This window comes from Telopea speciosissima, chromosome 1, assembly GCF_018873765.1.
Source record: "Telopea speciosissima isolate NSW1024214 ecotype Mountain lineage chromosome 1, Tspe_v1, whole genome shotgun sequence".
NCBI lineage: Eukaryota > Viridiplantae > Streptophyta > Magnoliopsida > Proteales > Proteaceae > Telopea > Telopea speciosissima.
In genome coordinates, this window is record NC_057916.1 from 13345172 (window position 1) to 13366236 (window position 21065).

Below are 21065 nucleotides of genomic sequence, written 5' to 3' on the forward strand. Positions count from 1 at the left end.
CCAACACTTGTACCCGCAACACCAATAACTAACCACACCCACCTCCTCCATATACCCACTTTTAAAAAGAAGAAAAAAAATTCCAAATCAGAGCCCATTGAGGAGAGCTCCTCACTAGGCTGTACAGCCTATGATAGTACATAACGGCATAGCCTATAGCCGCCACCTCCTCTACTCTTTTAGTATTTTTAGAGTACGGAGAAAAGACTAGACTACTTCCTATACACATTACTTATCTAAGAAAGATGGATTCCAAGCCGACGATGGAGAATCTGATCTGATCAAATTTTTGGACTGAGATGTTCAGAAACAATGCATTTGGAGTTTACTGCTGCCGTTTCAGGTCAGTAGAAGATTATATAAGTAGAAACTACCCCAGGCCCTAAAAGATAAGTGTGAGAGAGAGAGAGAGAACTTTTTTTGTGGTAAAATAGAGAGAGAGAGAGACACACAGAGAGTGGCCTTTATGCTTTAGGGACTAGGGAAGGACAAATCACAATTGACGATTTCACCACGGGGGACTTTAGAAAGGCCAAACAAAAAAAAAAAAAAAAAAGTGAACAGAAAGGTCTGTTTGGTTGGTAATTGGTACTGGTACAGTGGTACCCCCTACCAAGTACCAAAAGCCATATGATTTTGATTTGCTTTTAAAACACTTGGGGGTCACATGAGGGACCGCAACTCACTCTTTCAAGCGATGTGATCAAAAACACACTCTCTCTCTCTCTCTCTCCACTAAGCAGATCAAATATTTTTATAACAGTGGGCAATCAACATTTAACAGTGAAGAGTGCCGAGTTTCTCTCTGTTGTTCGATCGTTGAAGTTATAAATGGAGTGAGCAATCCCTTCTTTTTTTTTAACTTTTCCAAGGTAGACACTCTTCCAAACCTGGCCATTCATCCTCTTCTGTACCAAAAACCAAACTCATACTGTGACACAACTGCTCTCTTAGATGGAAACAAAAGGCGAAGGAGAGAAAAAAGAGATTTTGGGATCATTCTCTTTCCTCTCCAGCTTCCCTCTGTAGCATTGGCATGGCATGATGGCATGGCACGCTCTTCCCTGATGATAATGAAAAGACGATACCGCCGATCAAATATATGAAAAGCAGTCAGCCCTTTTTATTTTCTCATTCTTCTAAGGCCCAGACAGATTTGGCAATTAGCATCCTGTACGACTTGCGACTTTCTCAGTTCTCACATCAAACTGCATAGCCGTTCTGCTTCTTCGATTCTTGTAAGTGTTTTTTTTTATTATTGGGTTTATTTTTCTTTAGCTTTCTTCCCTCTATTCTGGCTTTTCTTTGGCAGCGCAACTGCGCAACATAAAAGATCCTTTTTTGACCAGTTTTATTCCAATTTCAATCTTATTTCCCTCTCTTGCTTCTATCTCTCTTGACTCCTTGATTTCTGAGCTTCACACTCATTGTTGTTCTCCACAAACCCAGAAACAGTGCTTTGGTGTCTTCTCTTTCCCCGCATTTGAGGTCTCGAAGATCTCATTTCTTTGGGGACCAATGATCCGCAATGCCACAAAAGGATTTATATTTTGAATGTCGATTCCATTTCCATTGGGCAGTCGTTCTGACCTCTGTTTGTTTGTTTGTTTGTGTTTCTCTTAAATGAGCCTGACCTGTTTTTCTTCTCGATCATTATGATTCTTTGAACACATCAAGATCTATAAATCACTGTAAGTGGGATTTCCATATAATTGCTGTCCTTTTGAACAGTCGCCAAGATCTTCATTCCGTTTCAGCTGGGTTTTCCAAATTTAGATCTTGTGAACAATACTCTCTCCGACCCAAGTAAAGTAACCTTCAGTTTCCTTTTTGGTCCGCACAGTTACATTCTATGGTTTTTCTCTTTTATTTACTATTAGCTTCTGGACAGGATACTTGCTTCTTCTACGAAAGACTATTTGAATAAAATTACTTTCATCACCGCTTAGCCAGATAACCATCAATCTTAAAAGCTCAAATGCTTTTCTTTCTCATATCTTATCCTCCTCCTTCCGCTCTGTTCTTCTCTCTGTAAAGAAATGGTGAAGCGATCAAAGAAACATTATTTGAAGGAAAAGTATGAACTTTTCCTTTTCTCTCTCATGGTATTTATAATATTCTGTTCTGTATATATCTCCACGTCTTTCTCTCTTAGGATCCTTCGTTGGGAGCTGTCTCCTCTACTATTGCATCCACTTGCTTTCATTTTAAAATTTTACTATGCAGACTCAGAAGTCAGAAGCGTTAAACATTAAAATCTTGTTATCTATTAATAAAATATGTTAGTAAACAAAATGGGTAGGAAATATAAATATCGACATGGAGAAAACGGAATAAGAAACATTTCGCTTTGTTCTTGTCTTACAGGGAGATCTTCCGTTGGTGTTCTTGTTTTGGAATCGATTCAGTTTAGCGATTGATCCAAAGGTGAAGCAATGGAAACAGAGCATGTCAAGAACAAGAAGGTGAGAAAACCCATCCGTATCCGATTCCGTTCTTTTTTTTCCTGGTTTCTTCTCATTGATTGAGGATTAGAGAACTTAAACCCCATTCCTTCATCGCAGTTTTATTGGCCGAAAACAGTGATGAGGAAATGGCTAAATATAAAGAGCAGAGCCGATGAGTTTCATTCCGATTATGCCATCAAAGGTAAGTTTTGATTTTGGTTTCGATTTCCAATCACGTTACGGTTTCTGAAGATTTCTTCTAAAGAGATTCTTATTTCTGGGTTTTCTGCTTCCACCAACTGCAGCAGCGGCTTTGGGTACAAGTGACCGGAGGAGGAGCTGCTCCGACGAAGACAACTATGTCTTCCTACCCCAAGAATACTCAGGTAAGAGAAAATTGCCTGTGAAGCTGCTCAGCATGGAATTTCATATTTACTTATTATTTATTGAATTAGTCCTGAATTTCTTGGTCGATCATGGCCGCGATCGATAGATCATGGGTGGTGGACGGAGGGAACTGAACGTATTAAAAGACCAAGATTCGAATCTGATGCATCAGATTCTACAGAAACTCAAAACCTAAGGTACCCCCATTATCTTGATCTCATTCTATTCACTGGTCCTTATGATTCTTGATTTACTGTTGGAGAATAAAAGATTCCAATCAGATGATGTATGGTGTAGGATGTTCGTGGGGACATGGAATGTAGGAGGGAAGCCACCTCACGAGGGTTTGAACTTGATCGAGTCTTTAAACACACCTGCACCTGCTGACATTTACGTTCTTGGGTAATTTACCTACCCGTACCCACCACGTCTTTCTTCCAAATCGCCATTAAAGTTCTTAGATTTGTTGAGAACTTGAACTACTAAATTTACCCTGATTTGAACTCGAACCATTTCTTTTAGTTAAACTCATTACCACTGTACCTGTTACGTTTCGATGAATGAATTCGTCAGGTTTCAGGAAATCGTCCCTTTAAACGCAGGGAATGTATTAGGGGCGGAGGACGAAGCTCCAGCTGCGAGATGGCTTTCCCTGATTCGCCAAGCTTTGAATAACACCAACGAGAAGGAGACAGAGTTCGGCCAAAATTACACAAGTGCCACTACTGAAGCCGAGCCCAGAACCTGTTCCCCTTCCGGTACCGGTACTACATTAAATTCCGGCCACCCGCAATTGCAGCAGAATCCCAGGGTCAGCTTCTCAAATCTGCTTTTGAGTCCGTTGAACGAGGAGAAGGAAGAGGAAGAGGAGGATTGCTTGAGAAGAAATTCAAGTTCGCAAGAGAGTTGTAGTAGTAATTGTGACTTTAAATCATGCGACGAAGGCTTTCTTCCAAGCACACCAGGTTCGCCGAGAAGGCAGAGCATCAGTAGCAGCAGCAGAAGCAGCGACAGAGATAGGGATAGAAATAGGAATCGAATGGGGGGTCGTTATTGCTTGGCGGCCAGCAAGCAGATGGTGGGGTTATTCCTATGCGTGTGGGTAAGGGCTGATCTGAATCGGCACATCACCAATTTGAAGGTCTCTTGTGTCGGAAGAGGAATCATGGGTTATCTGGGAAATAAGGTTAGCCTCTTAAACCCATCAATTAAGAAGAGGTGGGTGTTTCACTTTCCTAAATGTAATTTTGAATAATCATCTTCTTTCTTTCTTATTAAATTCTTCTGTACATGTTGTGTGTTGTTTAGGGATCAATCTCCATCAGTATGACGCTGCACCAGACAACCTTCTGCTTTGTATGCACACACTTGACGTCGGGGGAGAAAGAAGGCGACGAAGTGCGGAGGAATTCCGATGTTATGGAGATACTCAAGAAGACGAGATTCCCTCCCTTTCCCTCTCCCTCTCATTCTTATGGAGTGGCTGCACTAGGACAGGGATTCTTCCCCCATACCATCATGGCCCATGAGTAAGTCACTTTTGACTTCTTCTTCACTTGATCTAATTATCTCTTCTTCTTCACATCTAATTTGGCTCTTGTGTGGGATTGGATGTGCAGTAAGATCGTTTGGCTGGGGGACCTAAATTACCGTCTCTCATCCAGCAACGGCGACACTTATGAACTGTTGCAGAGGAATGACTGGCAAGCCCTCCTAGAGAAAGATCAGGTGAGACAGTAGTTACTTTAGTTGAGTGGTGCTTCATATTTGTTTTTAGATTGCTTAATTGTTTCTTAAATATATGTTCTTTCTTCTTCTTCTTCTTCTTGAATGGAGCAGTTGCAGATAGAACAGAGAGCAGGAAGAGTATTTCAAGGTTGGGAAGAAGGGAAGATAGAATTCGCTCCTACGTACAAGTACCTGGCTAACTCTGACTGTTACGTTGCCCAGTATTCTTCATCTACTAGTACTATTTCTTCTAAAGAGAAACGTCGCACACCTGCCTGGTAAAGATATTATTATTGATCTTATCCTTTTTATCCCTTTAATTCTTTCTCCTTCATTTTGCCATGAGATTAATAAACTGAAGGTTGATTAAGCTTTAGATTAATGGAAAAAGTCTTGTTTGGTGGTTACAATTTACAAACCAACAAAATATTTTTCCTCCCCGGTATTTCTTCATATGATTTCCTTTAGAAATTAATTAGCAGTTGAGAGAAATTTCAGTTTTTCCTTCCACAAAACATCAGAAAAAAAAAATTTATCAGTTGCAATGATTTGAATAATTACTTCTGACCCTCTATGATTAAATATAAGCTGAGAATAGGCTTTGGCTGGTGTGGGTCACATGTACGACCGGCCAATCGAAGTTTAGTGGGCCTTAAAAGATATTCTTATATGGTGATTACTGTAGTACTGCTTCCCGATGCAGTGTATTTGGCCGGGGGGGGGGGGGGTATTAGTACAAAACCATGTGAAATAAGGATTGAAAAGTATTATTATATTTTATATCATTTGGAAAAGTGTTCCTACCCACCAATGGGAGGAACTTTCCTACCCACCCTGCCATGTGTACAAGCTGATGTGGCTATTTTGATAGTTGGATAGGGAGATCAAGGTTTGGATCAGTTACTTATTTAATTTAAAAACTTAATTCAATCAAATACCATAGTTTTTTTTTTTTTTTTTTTGGAGGGGGGGTGTGTTGTATACATCAAATATCATAGTTTAGTTCTTATACACAACTATATGGATTCATATTCTAAGTTATGTTCTCTCTGTCCATTAAATTTGGGCCCATCACATGGCATGTAAAATGGGCATGGGTTTCTCTTTATCATATTGTATTTGTTTGCAATTAATTGTGTTAAATTATAATAATAAATGGGCTAAACTAATGGAGGTGTGGGTTGTGCAGGTGCGATAGAATACTATGGAAAGGGGAAGGGGTGAAGCAGATGTGGTATGGGAGGGGTGAGTCCAGGTTCTCAGACCACAGGCCCGTCTACTCCCTCTTCTCAGTAGAAGTACTGGACGTGGCCAGCAAATCTAACTCCAGCACCACCACCACTACCCATCATCCATGTCCTTCCTCATCGTCGCGTAGCAGCAGCAGTAGCGCCAAGGCAATGTCAGCGTCGCGTGTGGCCAGGGTACAGGCGGAAGAACTCCTAGTAGCCAGGGCACACAGCTGCTTCGAGAGCGTCTCCAGGTACGGAGATAAGATGTTATCTCAAGTCTCTTAACCCCACAAAAAAAAAAAAAATCTCAAAGTCTGAAGTACACAATATGAGTTGATAGCAGAGTCAGAACAGAAGGAGGGTGAGCACCTAGCTATGACCTACCTACATAAAACATTTTGCAACTTTTCACTGTCAGAGAGTTTCAGTTCAATGATGAATGGGTCCAAGGCCCTACACTTAGCTCATCTCATGCATGCGTCTTAGTTCCTTTTTTGTTTTTTTTAACAAACACTTTTCTAGCCGCGTATGAGGAGCAGCATTACACGCGCACCAGAGCTGGCTACAGGCGTGCTCTTTGATGGTTGTTCTTGCCACCCCCGGCCCCGTGGATTTAATTAGAAAGGGGGGAAGGGGGGCAAATGACAACCAACACTGCATTTTGGTATTTGTGTATACTTTAATAATTAGTTATATATAGTTAGAGAGTACCAGGCGTGAATGAAGATAAGCATTGAGAAGAGCCACATTAATTATTTTGGCAATTGATGATGATGATGAGTTGGGAAGTCAGGCCTTAGAGGCTTCAGGGGATCGATATTTGTAATCGATCGACTGGTCGAGAGCAGAGACATATATGATGGGCTTTTGGACTGCGAGTTTGTTTAGCAAAAAAAAAATTTGACTGCGAGCTTAGCACAGGAGATGATCCGGATATCAACATCTCTTCATCTCTTGTCTTTCCGAAGTAGCAACAGTTTTGGACGTTTTTGGATGGTATGTTTACAATTAGGGACTTTTTTTTTTTTGTAACCAATGTTGGTGACAATAAAATCATAATCTTTTTTTCCCTTTTTAGTAAGATATGTATATATATATATATATATATAAATTTTTTTTTTTCTATTTACATATATTTACTTAAAAAATGTGTAATTTTTAAATAGGGCGGTAGAAAGCTGCATAGGCCTCTAGAGCCTGCAAGCACGCACAAGCATCAAATTGGGCGGGATTTCCTCCTTTCCTTGAAGGGAGGGTGGCATTTTCCATGGGGGCAGGGTGGTTCAGTGTCTAGCAATTTTTTTTGCCTTTTTAATAACATTGTGAGGGAAAAAGAACTTTGTGGGTAAGTATGTGCATTGTGCATAGACATGAAGAGACGAAATGACTACCCCATCCCATGAAAGTTGGAAATGATTACCCTGTTGATGTTTCCGGGTATGTGGGTAAGGACCATGCTCCCACAGATATTCTCACCCATATCATAACAACAAGTAATCATCGTCAATTAGTTTTGAAAATCTTTTTCAACCCTGGAATTAAATAACTTTTGGGAATACCATAAGAGGCAATAAAAAAAATAAAAAATAAAAAGATTACAATATTCCACTTCACAATTCTAGTATTGACAAGTTGCACCCTTTAGATTACTACCACATTCATACAAACTCCATGCATGTTTAAACCTTATACCAACTGGGAATTCTACAACCATTTGCTTTATGTTTATGTTACCCATGTCGCCATTGATGTGCCATGCTACCCCTTCTCCTCCCACTCCCACGGGCAGGGTGAGGAACCCTTCCCCTAAACGAAAAGATTTTTGCTGCTACACTGCTGGCAATCAAGGAAATAGAATAATTCACTTCCTTTTTGGCTTTGGGTTCATAAATATCCTCTTAGGTTTTAGAATATTTTAAAATACCTTTTAAGATCCCATTTTCTTGGCTACCAACATTGTAACAGGAACATTCCTCATTGCTGCTACACTTGTAGCAGCAATTTCTAAACGGTTATTGCATAATAAAACTTGAAAAAAAAAGAAGATAATTTTACGTTAAAGTAAAATTATTGTAATCCAAATGAATCATAGGGTCAGTGATGGATTGGATCATGTTGTATTGAACATGAGAGATGTTTTAGTAGTTGAGGGCAAAAGATCTTTAACACAGCCCAATAGGAAGGCCTTCCTAGTGGTGCCAATTCGGTTCGTTCGGTCCAGTTTTAGCTGGGCTCGACCAGTCTTTGGCCTCAATTGGACCAAATTTAACGGATCGATTCGGATCGGATACGATCGGATGTGATCGGCGATATTCGCCAAACGATACCTCTAACGATTCGGATGCGGATCGGATTCGATTTTCACCATCCGCCTTTGTAACCGGACCTTCTCCCTAGCGGATACAATTCTCTCTCAATCCATATCTCTTAGATCATGATTCTCTTTTCATCATATTCTAGAACTTGTTTAATCTTCAAAACCCTAAAAATCATTATTTACGATTTTAATCGAGATTCGGATTATTTTCGGATATCTCTAACGAATACGGATGCCCTAACGAATCGATGCGATGATTCGATTGTTATCCATTTACATCCCTAGACCAAATTGAGCGACTACGACAATGGTCCAACGCCTAACTTAATCATGGTATGGATCCACACCCTCCTAGTAGTCTTGGATTTTCAAAGCATTTGGCATATATATATATAAGCAGAAAATTTTGTTCTACTTGACATCTTCTCTACAAAATTCGGGTAGTGCCAAATGGCAGATATTAAGGCCCATCAGAAAGCCTTCCCTAGAATGGGCCTTGCAGGATTCAGCTGCCCATTCACAAATTTAAATCCACTTTCAGAGAGCCCCAAGTTTTTGGTCCATTACACTGTAGGATTTGGTCCCTTATGTTGTCCAAAACAAAGGGAAAAAAACCCCCACGATGCCGGTGTGCAGAATCTAGTGTGTGGCCTCTCTACCTTATAGTGTAGTAGTAAAAATTCTTAATATCCAATGGATGAATAGAGGAAGTTGCGCAAGCATAATTAATGATATTTCAAAGTGTAATTTGTTTTTTTTTTTTTTAACTATATTTCAAAGTGTAATTACTAATGGTAAAATATCATTGATGGCCTTTTGTGCTGGGTACATGAGCCATTGCCTATGGGCCTATATGGGATGCGTTATTGGGTAATTCTTGTGTTTTTTTGTTTTATTTTTTTAAAAAAATGAGTCTCGTACATAGTTGTCAAATACGAGTTTAAAATGGCATTACCATTTTTTACCGTTTTAAATACGTTTTGTCATTTATTTTCTAACTATACGAGGAAAAAGGCAAACGGTAACATGTTTAAATCTTGTTCCTGTATTTTTAACATTTTTAAAGACCTCATACTTAATGAAAAGTTGCTTACTTAACTGATCATCTCTCTCTCTACCGAACTCCGATCGATCAGATTTTTTCATATATGTAAAGCTAACTCAAAGAACTACATTTCTCATACTTCAATCTCAAACTATCCTACCCTTTGAATCATTCAAGTTTCTTATTGAATATGAGGTAACTATGGTGGGCTCCTATAAGGTGAAAAGCGAGGGATGTGTCTCTGGATACTAGGACTCGGGAAGCTAACAACACAACTAGCCAACGTAAATTCTCGTTCAAATGTTATATCAAATAGCAAAGTACAATAGCTTACCGCCCCGCGCCCCCCCCCCCCCCAAAAGGCGAAGATCCATAACTTTAGGTTATTTTGTGAACTTCAAAATTAGTTTTTAAGATAAAACAATAACAAATAAAAAGTAAAATAAACGATAGGCGATCATTGAAGTTGACTAAGATCAGATGGTAAGTGGTAACTAATACAAAGGTCTCCAATCTAATGGGGTGTTAAATTCGAATTAGTAACATCATCCCTTTATCCTCCATTTGTCTCAAATCAGAGCGGAAGATTGACTTTTAACTCATGTTTAATTTACGAACCTTGAAATTGAGCCCAATTCTAACTGAATATGCATCATTTCATGGGTGTGTTGGCTGTGTTGACAACAATGAATAATATTAAGTTTGGAACATTAGAGATGCAAGTATTGCTGTATATTTGATTTCTCCTTGTTTAAAACCCATATAGTTTGTTTTCTTTCTTTTTTTTTCGTTCTCTTTTTGTTTTTTAATGTACTTTTTGGAGTTTTACACCGTTTAAAATCTGTATCGTTTGTTTTCTTATTGTTGAGCCTGATTCTAATCGATTCTAATAGGCTGGAATTGACTGAGGCTGATCCTTTACCTATTATGCTTACTTTAACCTTTCCTTTTTAGTACAAGGGCTTAGGGCCAAGAGTGCAGCTCAGGTTCTTGTATGAAAACCATTCTCGTAGGACCTAATCCGCACATATGGAGTCCAAGGAGGCAATGAGGGGACCCACAAGGGGTCAAATATGGTACCCAAAGGCTCCACTTCTTGTAAAGCAATTAAATGTGGACTAGGTATCACTAAGGAGACTTGAACCACCGATCAAGCGCCTGACACAGTTCTCCCAAGGAAATAGCGAACCACCAGGGCAAACCCTGGATCGACGATCTTAGTATTTTTATTAACAAGGAATAAGTAATATTTAAACATGGCATTATCCTCGCAAATAAAAGATCTTGTTACCGTATGATCAATATTCGAGACTCTGGACCATCAAGAGTAGTAGGCCCACCAAACGCAATCTCAAAAACCAATTAGGTTATTAGTGGGCCATTAGCATAGGGTCTTTTTTGGTTGAAGCAAAGAAGATACGGAGAAGTATCTGAATGGGCCCATCCCATAAACAGCTTAAACAAGAAAAGAATGTCAAGTGTCGACACACTCAAAAGGCTATATACAGCCTAGAAAGGTCAAACCCCAATTAATTCTCCTTCCGTCCAAGCCTTCTTCTTCTTGGAAGATCCCATGATTTTTTATGGTCTAACCGCTGGATTGGAATCTTTTGCCCATCCTTCAGAATCCTCAAGGCCTCGTTTGTTTGCTAGATAAAAAGAGGTGGAAAATTTGTGAAAGTGGTTCCATCCCTTTTTGCCTATCTCACTTTTATCCGGCAAACAAACTGGCCCCAAAGGGTCCACGACTTTTCTCTCTATACCATAGTTCCCCAATCCCCATATCTTCTCATCTCCAGTCCCTAGGTGGGCCCCTTTTAATGGTCGAGATTCGTTAACGAATGATTGCGTGTACGGTATATGATCAGAAACTACGAATTACAACAGTGCATCAGTAGCATCTTATTATATCTTTCGCTCGCAATTAAAACCCAAATCCCAATTTTCTCTGATACTTCTCTAATTTTCATTTTTTCCAATTTTTATCGCTCCAAAAGAAAGCGGCATTCATCAGTACAGCGCGGCCGGAAAAAAGTCTCGATCTCCGCCGGAGATAAATTATGTGACGGCTCCACTGGTTGAAGGTATGCAATGCTTCGTCAAGAACATAACTTTTATTTACTCTTCGATTTCGGGTTTAGGACATTACGGTTTATTGATTGCTTTCTTTCTTCAAGTTTGAGATTCCATAATTCTCCTCCCAAACTTCTTCTGTGATTCTGTTAAACCCTTTAAAGCTGTCAGTCTTGAGATGAAACGCGACTATAATCTTTGGGTTTTAAAGGAAAGTTTGAGATTCCATAATTCTCCTCCCAGGGTTTGGTTTCTGCAGTTGGAGGCTTGGATGAGAGCAGAGAATATCGCATGCATCTCAATCGAGTTCCTGAGTGTGAGAATTATCTCGTCAACAACATGCGAGGATCTTGATCTTCGCTCCATGGCGTTGTCTCGTTCGAAGTACACTTTAACATAGGTTGCGGGAACAGACCTTACTTGGACATCGAGGCATACCAAGCAGACTTGCAACCATTCAAATAGGAAGATTCTGAGTTCGATTGACCTGGAGAGCTCGAATTGAATTACTTCAGAGTTTGAATTTACTTTGGTTTTGCCGCCTTAGAGAGTTTGACTCTGCACTTCGAAGTGAAGGAGGGATAATGGTATGTATTTGTTCTCTCCACTCCCTTAGAAATGTAGTGTGATAACTTTGGGATTTGAATTAAGAACTGGCTTGAAGGAGATGCATTGCTTATTCGGATGGTTATTTTTGTTAACCTTGTAGTGATAATTTTGCGTGGAAATTATTTACGGCCGCTCATAGTGTGGAGTTGATATTTCGGTTCTTGTTTATGAGGAGTACATTTGGTGAATTCCAGTTTTTGGGTGCACAAGAATTTTTTTTTTCAGTTGCATGCAGCTCAATGGGACTGTACTATGGGTCTCAAACTTGGGAGCACTGCTATGATGGAGAACCGTTTAAGCTGGATTTTTTTTTGGGTGTGTGTGTGTGTGTGTGGTGGTGGTGGTGGTGGTGGGAGGGTTGGGCGAATTGGTAAGGGAAATTAACTCAGTCTTGCTATTGTTCAGTTTAACTTTGAATTAGTACAATCCGATCTATAGGATGTGAAGTATGTTAAGAGCTTGCCAACTAGAGAATTTCGGAATCATCTCCTCTCATTCTCTAGGTTTTTCTTTCGGAATATTGTTCTTCTACATTGTTGCTACATTTGATAGTCATATTTTGTGTTTTGGAAGCCAAAGGAGTTATAATAAGCGGATAATTATGGTATACCACCTTATTTATTTTCTCTATGAGGGAGAAACACAATTGAAGAAGCCAATAAATGTGAGCGCCTAGCGCGATACAGCTTTTTGGCGGTATCTTGCTGGGCAAAACGACAATGTTTGTTAGCCAAGGAAAATGACTTGTGGTAAAGACAAGATAATGAATGATGGTTTTATTTTGGCTCTCTCCTTTGCAATATGAGCTAAGAGCTATATTCAATGTTTTTGCCTTGTTTTATAAACATTCTCCATTGAAGTAAATCCTCTCCCCCCAAGAAAAACATATATTTTTTTCATTGGATTTGATGTACGTAAAGAGCTTACGTATTTGTTTTAGTTTGTGTACAGATGCATCTTTTATGAGAACCGTTTGGTTTGGTTATAAATTTTGAAAATTTTCTCTGAAATATGTGGGCTGCCAGTCTGTCACTCCTGTTTCAGGCATATAGGGAAAATACAGCCGTATTATTTATGGACAAAGTGGGAATTTATAAAGGATATGAGAGTGTAGTTAGAGAAAGAGAATCCATAGTTTAGAAAGAAGATAGACTTGTATTAGAGAAGAATCAGGAAAGAACAGAGTGCAACTTGAAGTGTATTAACCAATCAATTTCTTTCTAGTTGTGCCATTCCCTCACTTTCTGTATTGAATTTTGTTCTTTTGGCAAACTATGGTTTACCTGGACAAAAGGGGTGCACCTAGACGTTGGGTTAAATAGGGATCTTTTTATAAGTTTTTATTTTCTTATTGTATTCATGTTGTAGGAAGGTAGGAATCGAGTTAAAATTGAATTTGTCTTCAGTTGGAATAAGATTTGATCCTATTCATGGGGATTCTGTAAATATCCCATTCCAAAAATAGAAAGTTCAAAACAATTGGGACTTTTTTGGAGATTGGATGAAGTTACTAATTCATGATCTGGCATGTACAGAATGAAAACTTCATTCTCGATTCTAAGAGAATTTTTATGAAAGCATTTCATTTGCTTCTCTCTTCCATGGAAGTTTCATTTTATGATAGAGTTAGATTTAACTACTATTTCAGTTTCAAGATAGGATTAGGATAATCGTACTTTTCATCATTGTAAGGCAAAGATGATGCGAGACACAGCTACATGGGCATCTCCCCCCATAGAGATTTTATTGCCCCCCTCTTATTCCATTCTTCTATTTGTGTTCGTAATATGGCAGCAGCGTCTGCACCGGAACAGGGTCTATTGCGGTCGTCAAGGTCAAGAATGCGTTGTATAGTATCTGAGATTCCCCTTAATAGTTCAGGGGAAGCCGTTTCCAGCCCAAAAAGTAATAAACTTAAGGGTGGAGTTGATTCCCTTTTAAATACTTGGCTGTACCTAAAGATTGGATTTTTTAGCGTTTGAATGAAATTTTATTTGTGTTAAACCGATGGGTACCATGAGCTGTGCGTACCTCTCTTCCCTCCTCTGATTTGCTCTCACTATTCTTTATTCTTCTATCCAGATCCTTTCCTTTACCTTCTCTCCTTATTATCTTGTCAATCAGCAACTGTCCTGTATCTCTGGTTCACTTTCGTTGATGGTATTGTTGGCTGAGAAACAATCTTGTTAGAACTCGACCGATTGATTCTAGCTTGGCTGAGAGTTGGGGAAGATCCTCCTCCGCTGAGAATGATCTCAGGGTGCTGTGCAAACCAAATCTGGACTGTTGCTGTCCCTTTGTGTTACCGCCTGAGATTATTTCAGGAATTGATGATCTAACGGTTACTCTGAGCATTGGGGCTGCTGATGTTTGGAATTGATACAGTAAAGGATTGCGAACTTACTCTTAAAGTTCCAAGAGAATTGAAGCCCTGGTTGAGGGACTGTAGGCATCGCAAGTGACTCGCTTCTCCGCTGGTTCTGCATGCTACAAGGAAGAAGACGACTAGGTTGGGTACTTAATATTTAATTCCTTCTTTCCAGTTCTACCCTTCTTCTTTTCTGATATCCTCTTTGGTCCTTATTTTGATTTTTATTTCCTAGTTTATCCTTTGGCCATACATTACTCCCACCCATATTCCTTTGCTTCTTCTAAGTTAAGTTACCAGAAATCATGATACTGCCATTCCTTTAAAAACTTCCATATATTTACAGAATTGCCACCCTCTTTGTATACATTGATTTATTTTGCTGGACTTTAGTGCTTCCTTATTTGGGTGGGCCCTTAGGGGATCCAAACCGGGTTTTCGAACCACGGATCTGCATAAAAAAGCCTAGTTTTAAGAGAGCTTAAAAATTGTTTAAGATCTAGTGAGTTCCTCTCAAGTCTCCTAAAAACTCTCTTTTGATGGTTTGTGTCCTGACAAATTATTTGAATGGTTCATAAGCATAATGAAATGGCCTTCATGCGTTATCTTATTACCTTGGAGTTATTTCAGTTAATGGACATTGCCTTGTAAGAGTGGTTGTGGTGTTTTTTCCTGAGGAGAGAAGATTTCCTCACTGTAATATGTTTACAGTTAATGGACATTGCCTTTTAAGAGTACGTGCGGTGTTTTTTTCTGAGGAGAGAAGATTTCCTCACTGTAATATATTAATCATGAAGTTTCTTATATTGGTAGAATCCTTAAAAAAAAATTTCATGTAATTGTTTCTATGTTATTGCTTTTGCCAGTCTTTCGAAAGCAAGGGCTTTTGGGTGGCGAAGGGTCCTGGTTGTTTAACTGATGGAGAGTTGGCTTATGATAACCCGTCCAGAAATGAACCAAAGCGTGCTCATCAATGGTTTATAGATGGTAATGAACCAGAGCTATTTTCTAACAAGAAGCAAGCAATAGAATCTTCAAATAACAAGTCGGTTTCAGGAATTGCAAATATGGGTGTTTCTCAATGGGAAAATACTTTGAATTTCCAGTCAGTCTCAGGGCAGTTCAGTGACAGGTTATTTGGATCTGAAACTGCAAGAGCTATAAATTTTGGTGGTAGGAACATTCAATCTGTCAATGCTGGGAATTTGAATATGAGAAGCAAGGATGTTGATGAACAATTTGGAAATGATCCGTCTGTTGGTTTATCTATATCTCATACAATGGAAGATCCTGGTTCATGTCTCAGTTACAGTGGTATCAGAAAAGTTAAAATTAATCAGGTCAAGGACTCTGACAATGGCATGTGTGTATCAATGGGACAAATATACAATACTGGGGACAATGCTACCATGTCAATGGGTCACACATATAATAGGGCGGATGAGAGGACTATATCAATGGGTCACACACATACTAGGGGGGATGAGAGTACCATTTCAATGGGTCACACCTATAGTAGGGCAGATGATAGTGTCATATTAATGGGCCACACCTATAGCAGGGGAAATGATAATACCATTTCAATGGGCCACCCCTATAGCAAGGGAAATGATAATTCTATATCAATGGGTCGCAGCTATAATAGGGGGGATGACAATGCAATATCAATGGGTCGCACCTTTAACAGGGGGGATGACAATGCAATATCAATGGGTCACACCTACAACAGGGGGGATGACAATGCAATATCAATGGGTCACACCTACAACAGGGGGGATGACAATGCAATATCAATGGGCCACACCTATAGTAGGGTGGATGACAATACAATGTCAATGGGTCAGAGCAATAGTAGGGGTGATGAAAACATTTCAATGGGTCAGGTCTATGATAAGGGGAATGAGAATACTATATCAATGGGTCACAACTACAATAAGAGTGAAGAATGTACCATATCAATGGGTCACAACTTCAATAAGGGGGAGGAAAGTACTGCATCAATAGTTCATGCCTATAATAAGGGGGATAGCAACACCATTTCAGTGGGTCAGACATACAATAAAGGGGAGAGCAACACCATATCAATGGGTCACATCTATGACAAGGGGGATAATATCATCTCAATGGGGCATATTTTTAACAAGGGAGAGAGCACTACCATATCTTTTGGTGGCTATGATGAAGAACCAGAGATTAACCCATCTGGTGGGCTTATAAGCAGCTATAACTTGTTAATGAGTCAATCTTCTGTTCAGCCCTTGCAATCACGTGGTGGGAAGGAACTGGTTGATTCAAATGCAGATCGTTTTGTAAGTACCGCTCAGCTGGCAACATCTGGATCTAAAGCTGTTCCTAAGAACAAAACAGAGCTAAAAATGTCTAAGAAGTTATCTCCCAATAACTTCCCTTCAAATGTCAAAAGCTTACTATCAACTGGTATGCTAGATGGAGTCCCTGTGAAGTATATATCCTGGTCTCGAGAGGTAAATTTTGGATATCCTATGTCCATTTTCACATTTATTTTTATCAAAGTGACTGTATGGCCATTTCATATGCAAATCAGAGGGAGCTTCGGGGAGTCATAAAAGGCTCTGGATATTTATGCAGCTGTCAGTCATGTCACTCGTCTAAGGTGAGTGAGATATAATTTTCACTTCAAATTAGTTCCACTGTTGTAAGTATTTTATTCTGAGCCTCTTGATCATCCTGATCACTCAATTGTTTGTTCAGGCAGTAAATGCTTATGAGTTTGAGCGCCATGCTTGTTGCAAAACAAAGCACCCTAATAATCACATTTTCTTTGAGAATGGGAAGACAGTATATGGGATTGTTCAAGAACTAAGGAGTACACCTCAGAACTTGTTGTTTGAAGCAATTCAAACTGTGACAGGTTCTCCAATCAATCAGAAGGCCTTCTGTGTCTGGAAAGGTAAGGGCTATTATTCATTTAAATTACTGTTATAGCCTAGTAGACTAAGGACATTTTTTATGTATAATCAGAACCTAGCAGAATTGTACCTAAACTGTCATTTGTGCATTTGTAGTGAAAGATATAGGCACCGTAGTCTTTTAAGTGCTCTTTGGTGAAAGATGTAAACTATACACTCACTTATCCTCCACTTTTGGAATCATTATAAACAGATATTCACATGTATGTTCTCACTTTTCGTCTCTTTCAGAATCATTTAAAGCTGCTACACATGAACTTCAGCGTATCTACGGGAAGGATGAGTTACGACAATCTCAAAAGGAGCTTCCTTGACTTGCCTTGTTCAAACTGTGAATTAGGGTAAACAGTTAAAAACATTTCATTTGTGCACATAAACATGTGGTTTTTGGGTATCATATTATGCACTCATTATAGATAAGAACCTGATATCCTTTGTGGTTTTATGACAAGTTCCCTTGGATAGAACTATTGCTGTTGTATTTCGAATTATAGTGTAGAAAAGGCAAAAATTCCTTTCTTCTTCAACAGGCATTTGATGCATATTTGCTATCCATGGATCTTGTCAAATTGTCCTCCCTGTGTGTCCATGTTGTATTATCATCAGTGTTTAGATCTTGGAATCACCTAAATAGTGGTGCATAGGGTGATCGCTTTGGTTTTTGAAGTATGGAATGTTAGGTTGTTTTGAGATTGACCTCTCGGGATTTTGCCAGAGGCTTCGACCAGGCTGCATTATTGCTGGTATTTGTATTGTGGTCTTGTATTATCATCAGTGTTTAGATCTTGGAATCACCTAAATAGTGGTGCATAGGTGATCGCTTTGGTTTTTCAAGTATGGAATGTTAGGTTGTTTTCTTTGTTTTTAATATATTTCCTTTGGAGTGAGAGATGAGATTGACCTCTCGGGATTTTGCCAGAGGCTTCAACCAGCCTGCATTATTGCTGGTATTTGTATTGTGGTCTTGTAGTACATTCGACATCCACACTAGCATATTAAGCAATTCTAGAGCTCCTTTCCTCGTCAATAGGCATTCAGTGACAAGGAATGCAAAGCTCCATTATCCGGTGAACTGGGGGTTGATGGGCAAGCCTCCTTTGATAAGTTTGACTCGGCATAAGCTTGAATCTGAAGTTTGCAACGTATCTTTGAGAGGTCGAAATCAATTTTGTCCATGCTTTGTTCAGGATTCAATTCCCTTTGTGATCCTCTTGTTTGTTTTGCATCGTGGTCAAGACTAATTTCTTGCTAGTTCCCTTCTACCACCTTCATATTATATTTTTCCGGTTTTCTTTTTCTAGTTTGATCAATAGGACCTTTATAATCTTATTTGGGAAGTATTGACCTCTTTGATCTGTTTCAGTTTGTACTATTTAACCTTAATATCGGTAGACAACCCAAGCTTGTTTCCTTGATATAGAAACACACACAGCAACCTTGGTAGGCTCCCATATCATAATTAAGAAATTTAACCATGATTAAAGTTGAACCCTAATTGAGATGCCCCGGAATCCTGGATATTAGAGGTAACGATGTTAATTGGTTAGGTTTCAGTTCGGTTCAAGATACAACATGTGAGCACTGAACTGAAATCGAATAGGATCCTGTTTCCTATATCAGAACTGAAGAACTGAACGGTTCGGTTCTTTTTCAATTTTTTTTTAATTTAGTTTTGATCCATCTTTGTATTCGGTTTGGGATTTAAAATGTTTGCACCAATTTTTTACATTTTCCACCCAAAAAAAAAAACTTTATGAACTGAAAGACAAGATGAGGGGCGCAGTTGTCATTGTGATGCCTTGCCCTTTTATGCTTCTGCAATCAAACTGAAGTTCGTTACCCAAAAAAAAAAAAAAAATTAATCAAACTGAAGCTCTATTGCGCTAACGAGGTCATAGTCCACTAAAGTTTTTCAAACATTTAAAAAAAAAAAAAAAAAAAAAAAACCTTTATAATTGATATTGATTAAAAGTTAAAACATCAAAAGACCTATGGGTATTTTGGTTCGGTTTGAAAATGATAAATCGGTTCAAATTGACAGTTTTAACATTCAAATCAAACAAATGAACAGCAAATTTTTGAAACCAAAATAGAATTCATCTATTTCTATTCAGTTCAGTTTTAAACGACCGGTTTCAATTTTGATTCTAAATTAATACCCTTTTAGAGATCCTACTAGGGCATTGGAATTAGAAATATCATAAGGGACTAACGATCTTATCATGAGATCATGTTGATTCCAGATATATTGATTAGTGGGCCTCACAGCTGCCTAGCGTACTTGGTGAGTTATGATGTGCTTCATACTCATGCTCACTAGGAGGTCTCGAGTTCGAGTCTCGTGGCTGTTACCTTCGCCCCTTTCCCCAAAAATAAAATGCTTTATAGCATTGGTCCTTCCAATTGAATTAGGGAGAGATGTTTTTAATCCTATAAAATAACAGAGGGGGAGAGTTTTTTATGACAAGGGAGTCCAATCTCACAAGGTCAAATCACCGGTGTGAGAGAATTCTTCCTTCTCCAACGTGAAGAAAAACTTTTGACTATACTGATTTCTATTTAATATGAGAAAAGGAAGTGATACGATAAATATTACCTACTCGCGAGTGAGCGACATAGGACATATGTCCGATATCTTCCCTGATTCTCTAAATAAAGCCAAGTACCCTATCATATCGGGAGTTTTCTTCTTCTTCGCCGAGCGGGTTCCAACATTTCAGGACATTCCCCGCTGGACTCTTTATGATAATTTCCTCTCATATTATACTCCAACAAGGATTCAGCTTCCTTGAGAAAGATACCTACCAATATGGACTCCCAATCATAGTACTATATCTCGCGATATATCGGTATCTCGGGCCTACCGAGATATCCAAAATATCCGAAATTTGGTGAAATTTTGCAGAAATATTGTATTTTTTCTGTAATATTTCGGGAGTCCATCTCGGTGGGTATTTGACCATATCTAGGCCTGATACTTTATGGACACCCTTATTTAAGCTAAATAAACACATTTAAACGTTCATATTGCAAAAAAAATGAACTCAAAGTGGTGTTTTGGGTTTGTTCCCTTGATTGACTGTATACGGTCGGACCCTATTATATAAAATAGTTAAATACATATTGTTTAAGTACTAAAAGATATAATAAGAAATTTAAACAAAGTAATGAAACAAAAATAAAGTCAAATGTAGCATTTCGTTTAAACTTTAAAGTTTAAACTCATAAAGTCATAAGTCATAACTCATAAACTTCATAATAGTCAATAGTTTAATACTTACACAAAGTATTTTTACGAAATTTATCGAAATATACCAAAATGTATCAAAATTTACCGAAATATATTGCTCAATACATAGTATTTCTACGAAATATACCGAAATATATCGATATTTTGCCGAAATTTACCGAAATTTTGTTGAAATTTGAACTTTTTTCATTTTGAAAGCCCATCTCGTCTCGATAATGTCGAAATTACCGAAATTTACTGAAATTTCGACGATATTTCACGAAATTTTGTACCATGCTCCCAACACCAACTTCCAGCTTGGCCGCAAAGTTCTACCCTATAAATGCAAAGGTCAGAACCCAAGTAAGCGGATCATTCAATTTTTACTCTCTTATGCAATTACTCTATAAATTCTCATCATTGCTTGGAGAAGTGATTTAAGAGCATCAGAAAGTCCCCCTCGGAGTCCGCTCCAGTGCTCTCTTAAGCAAAGTAGCGTTCATTCACATCAACCAAGTTGGTTTTCTATGGCAGCAGGAAGCATTGGTGTAGCGTGCATATTCCTTCTTACACTACACTTCTAGGAACCTTCCAACATTTATTATTTATGGCAGTTTACATGAACAATTAAATTGAGCGCCTTTATTGTGCTTAACCACAAGAAGTTGTTGTAAGAAATAGA

The 21065-nt window shown here is 38.7% G+C and overlaps 2 protein-coding genes across 3 annotated transcripts; both read left to right on the plus strand.

Moving 5' to 3' along the window:
• Window positions 1-1196: 1196 nt before the first annotated feature.
• LOC122660460 (type I inositol polyphosphate 5-phosphatase 8) lies at window positions 1197-6079 on the plus strand. Its single transcript, XM_043855811.1, has 11 exons — window positions 1197-1238; window positions 2368-2465; window positions 2565-2649; window positions 2753-2833; window positions 2941-3031; window positions 3132-3236; window positions 3408-4020; window positions 4143-4363; window positions 4454-4562; window positions 4674-4840; window positions 5752-6079. Exons 2-11 carry the CDS (start codon window positions 2436-2438, stop codon window positions 6077-6079), a joined length of 1830 nt encoding a protein of 609 aa, XP_043711746.1. The 5' UTR covers window positions 1197-1238; window positions 2368-2435.
• Window positions 6080-11760: 5681 nt separating this feature from the next.
• Window positions 11761-17671, plus strand: LOC122649131. Of its 2 annotated transcripts, XM_043842504.1 has the most exons (7): window positions 11761-11816; window positions 15073-15785; window positions 15870-16241; window positions 16284-16689; window positions 16770-16838; window positions 16937-17135; window positions 17386-17671. In XM_043842504.1, the coding sequence occupies exons 1-7, from the start codon at window positions 11814-11816 to the stop codon at window positions 17466-17468; spliced, it is 1845 nt and encodes a 614-aa protein (XP_043698439.1). In that variant the 5' UTR covers window positions 11761-11813; the 3' UTR covers window positions 17469-17671. The 2 variants fall into 2 exon arrangements, with proteins under 2 accessions (XP_043698439.1, XP_043698438.1); XM_043842503.1 differs by having other exon boundaries at window positions 15073-16233; window positions 16276-16689.
• The last annotated feature ends 3394 nt before the right edge of the window (window positions 17672-21065 follow it).

Excerpts from the sequence above, each read along its gene's own strand:
- LOC122660460 (XM_043855811.1), top strand. The coding sequence starts at position 2,436 with ATGGAAACAGAGCATGTCAAGAACAAGAAG. Across the intron at positions 2,466-2,564 it reads AGCATGTCAAGAACAAGAAG|TTTTATTGGCCGAAAACAGT; the intron begins GTGAGAAAACCC and ends CCTTCATCGCAG. Across the intron at positions 4,021-4,142 it reads TGGGTTATCTGGGAAATAAG|GGATCAATCTCCATCAGTAT; the intron begins GTTAGCCTCTTA and ends TGTGTTGTTTAG.
- LOC122649131 (XM_043842503.1), top strand. Across the intron at positions 16,839-16,936 it reads AGTCATGTCACTCGTCTAAG|GCAGTAAATGCTTATGAGTT; the intron begins GTGAGTGAGATA and ends TTGTTTGTTCAG. Across the intron at positions 17,136-17,385 it reads GGCCTTCTGTGTCTGGAAAG|AATCATTTAAAGCTGCTACA; the intron begins GTAAGGGCTATT and ends CGTCTCTTTCAG.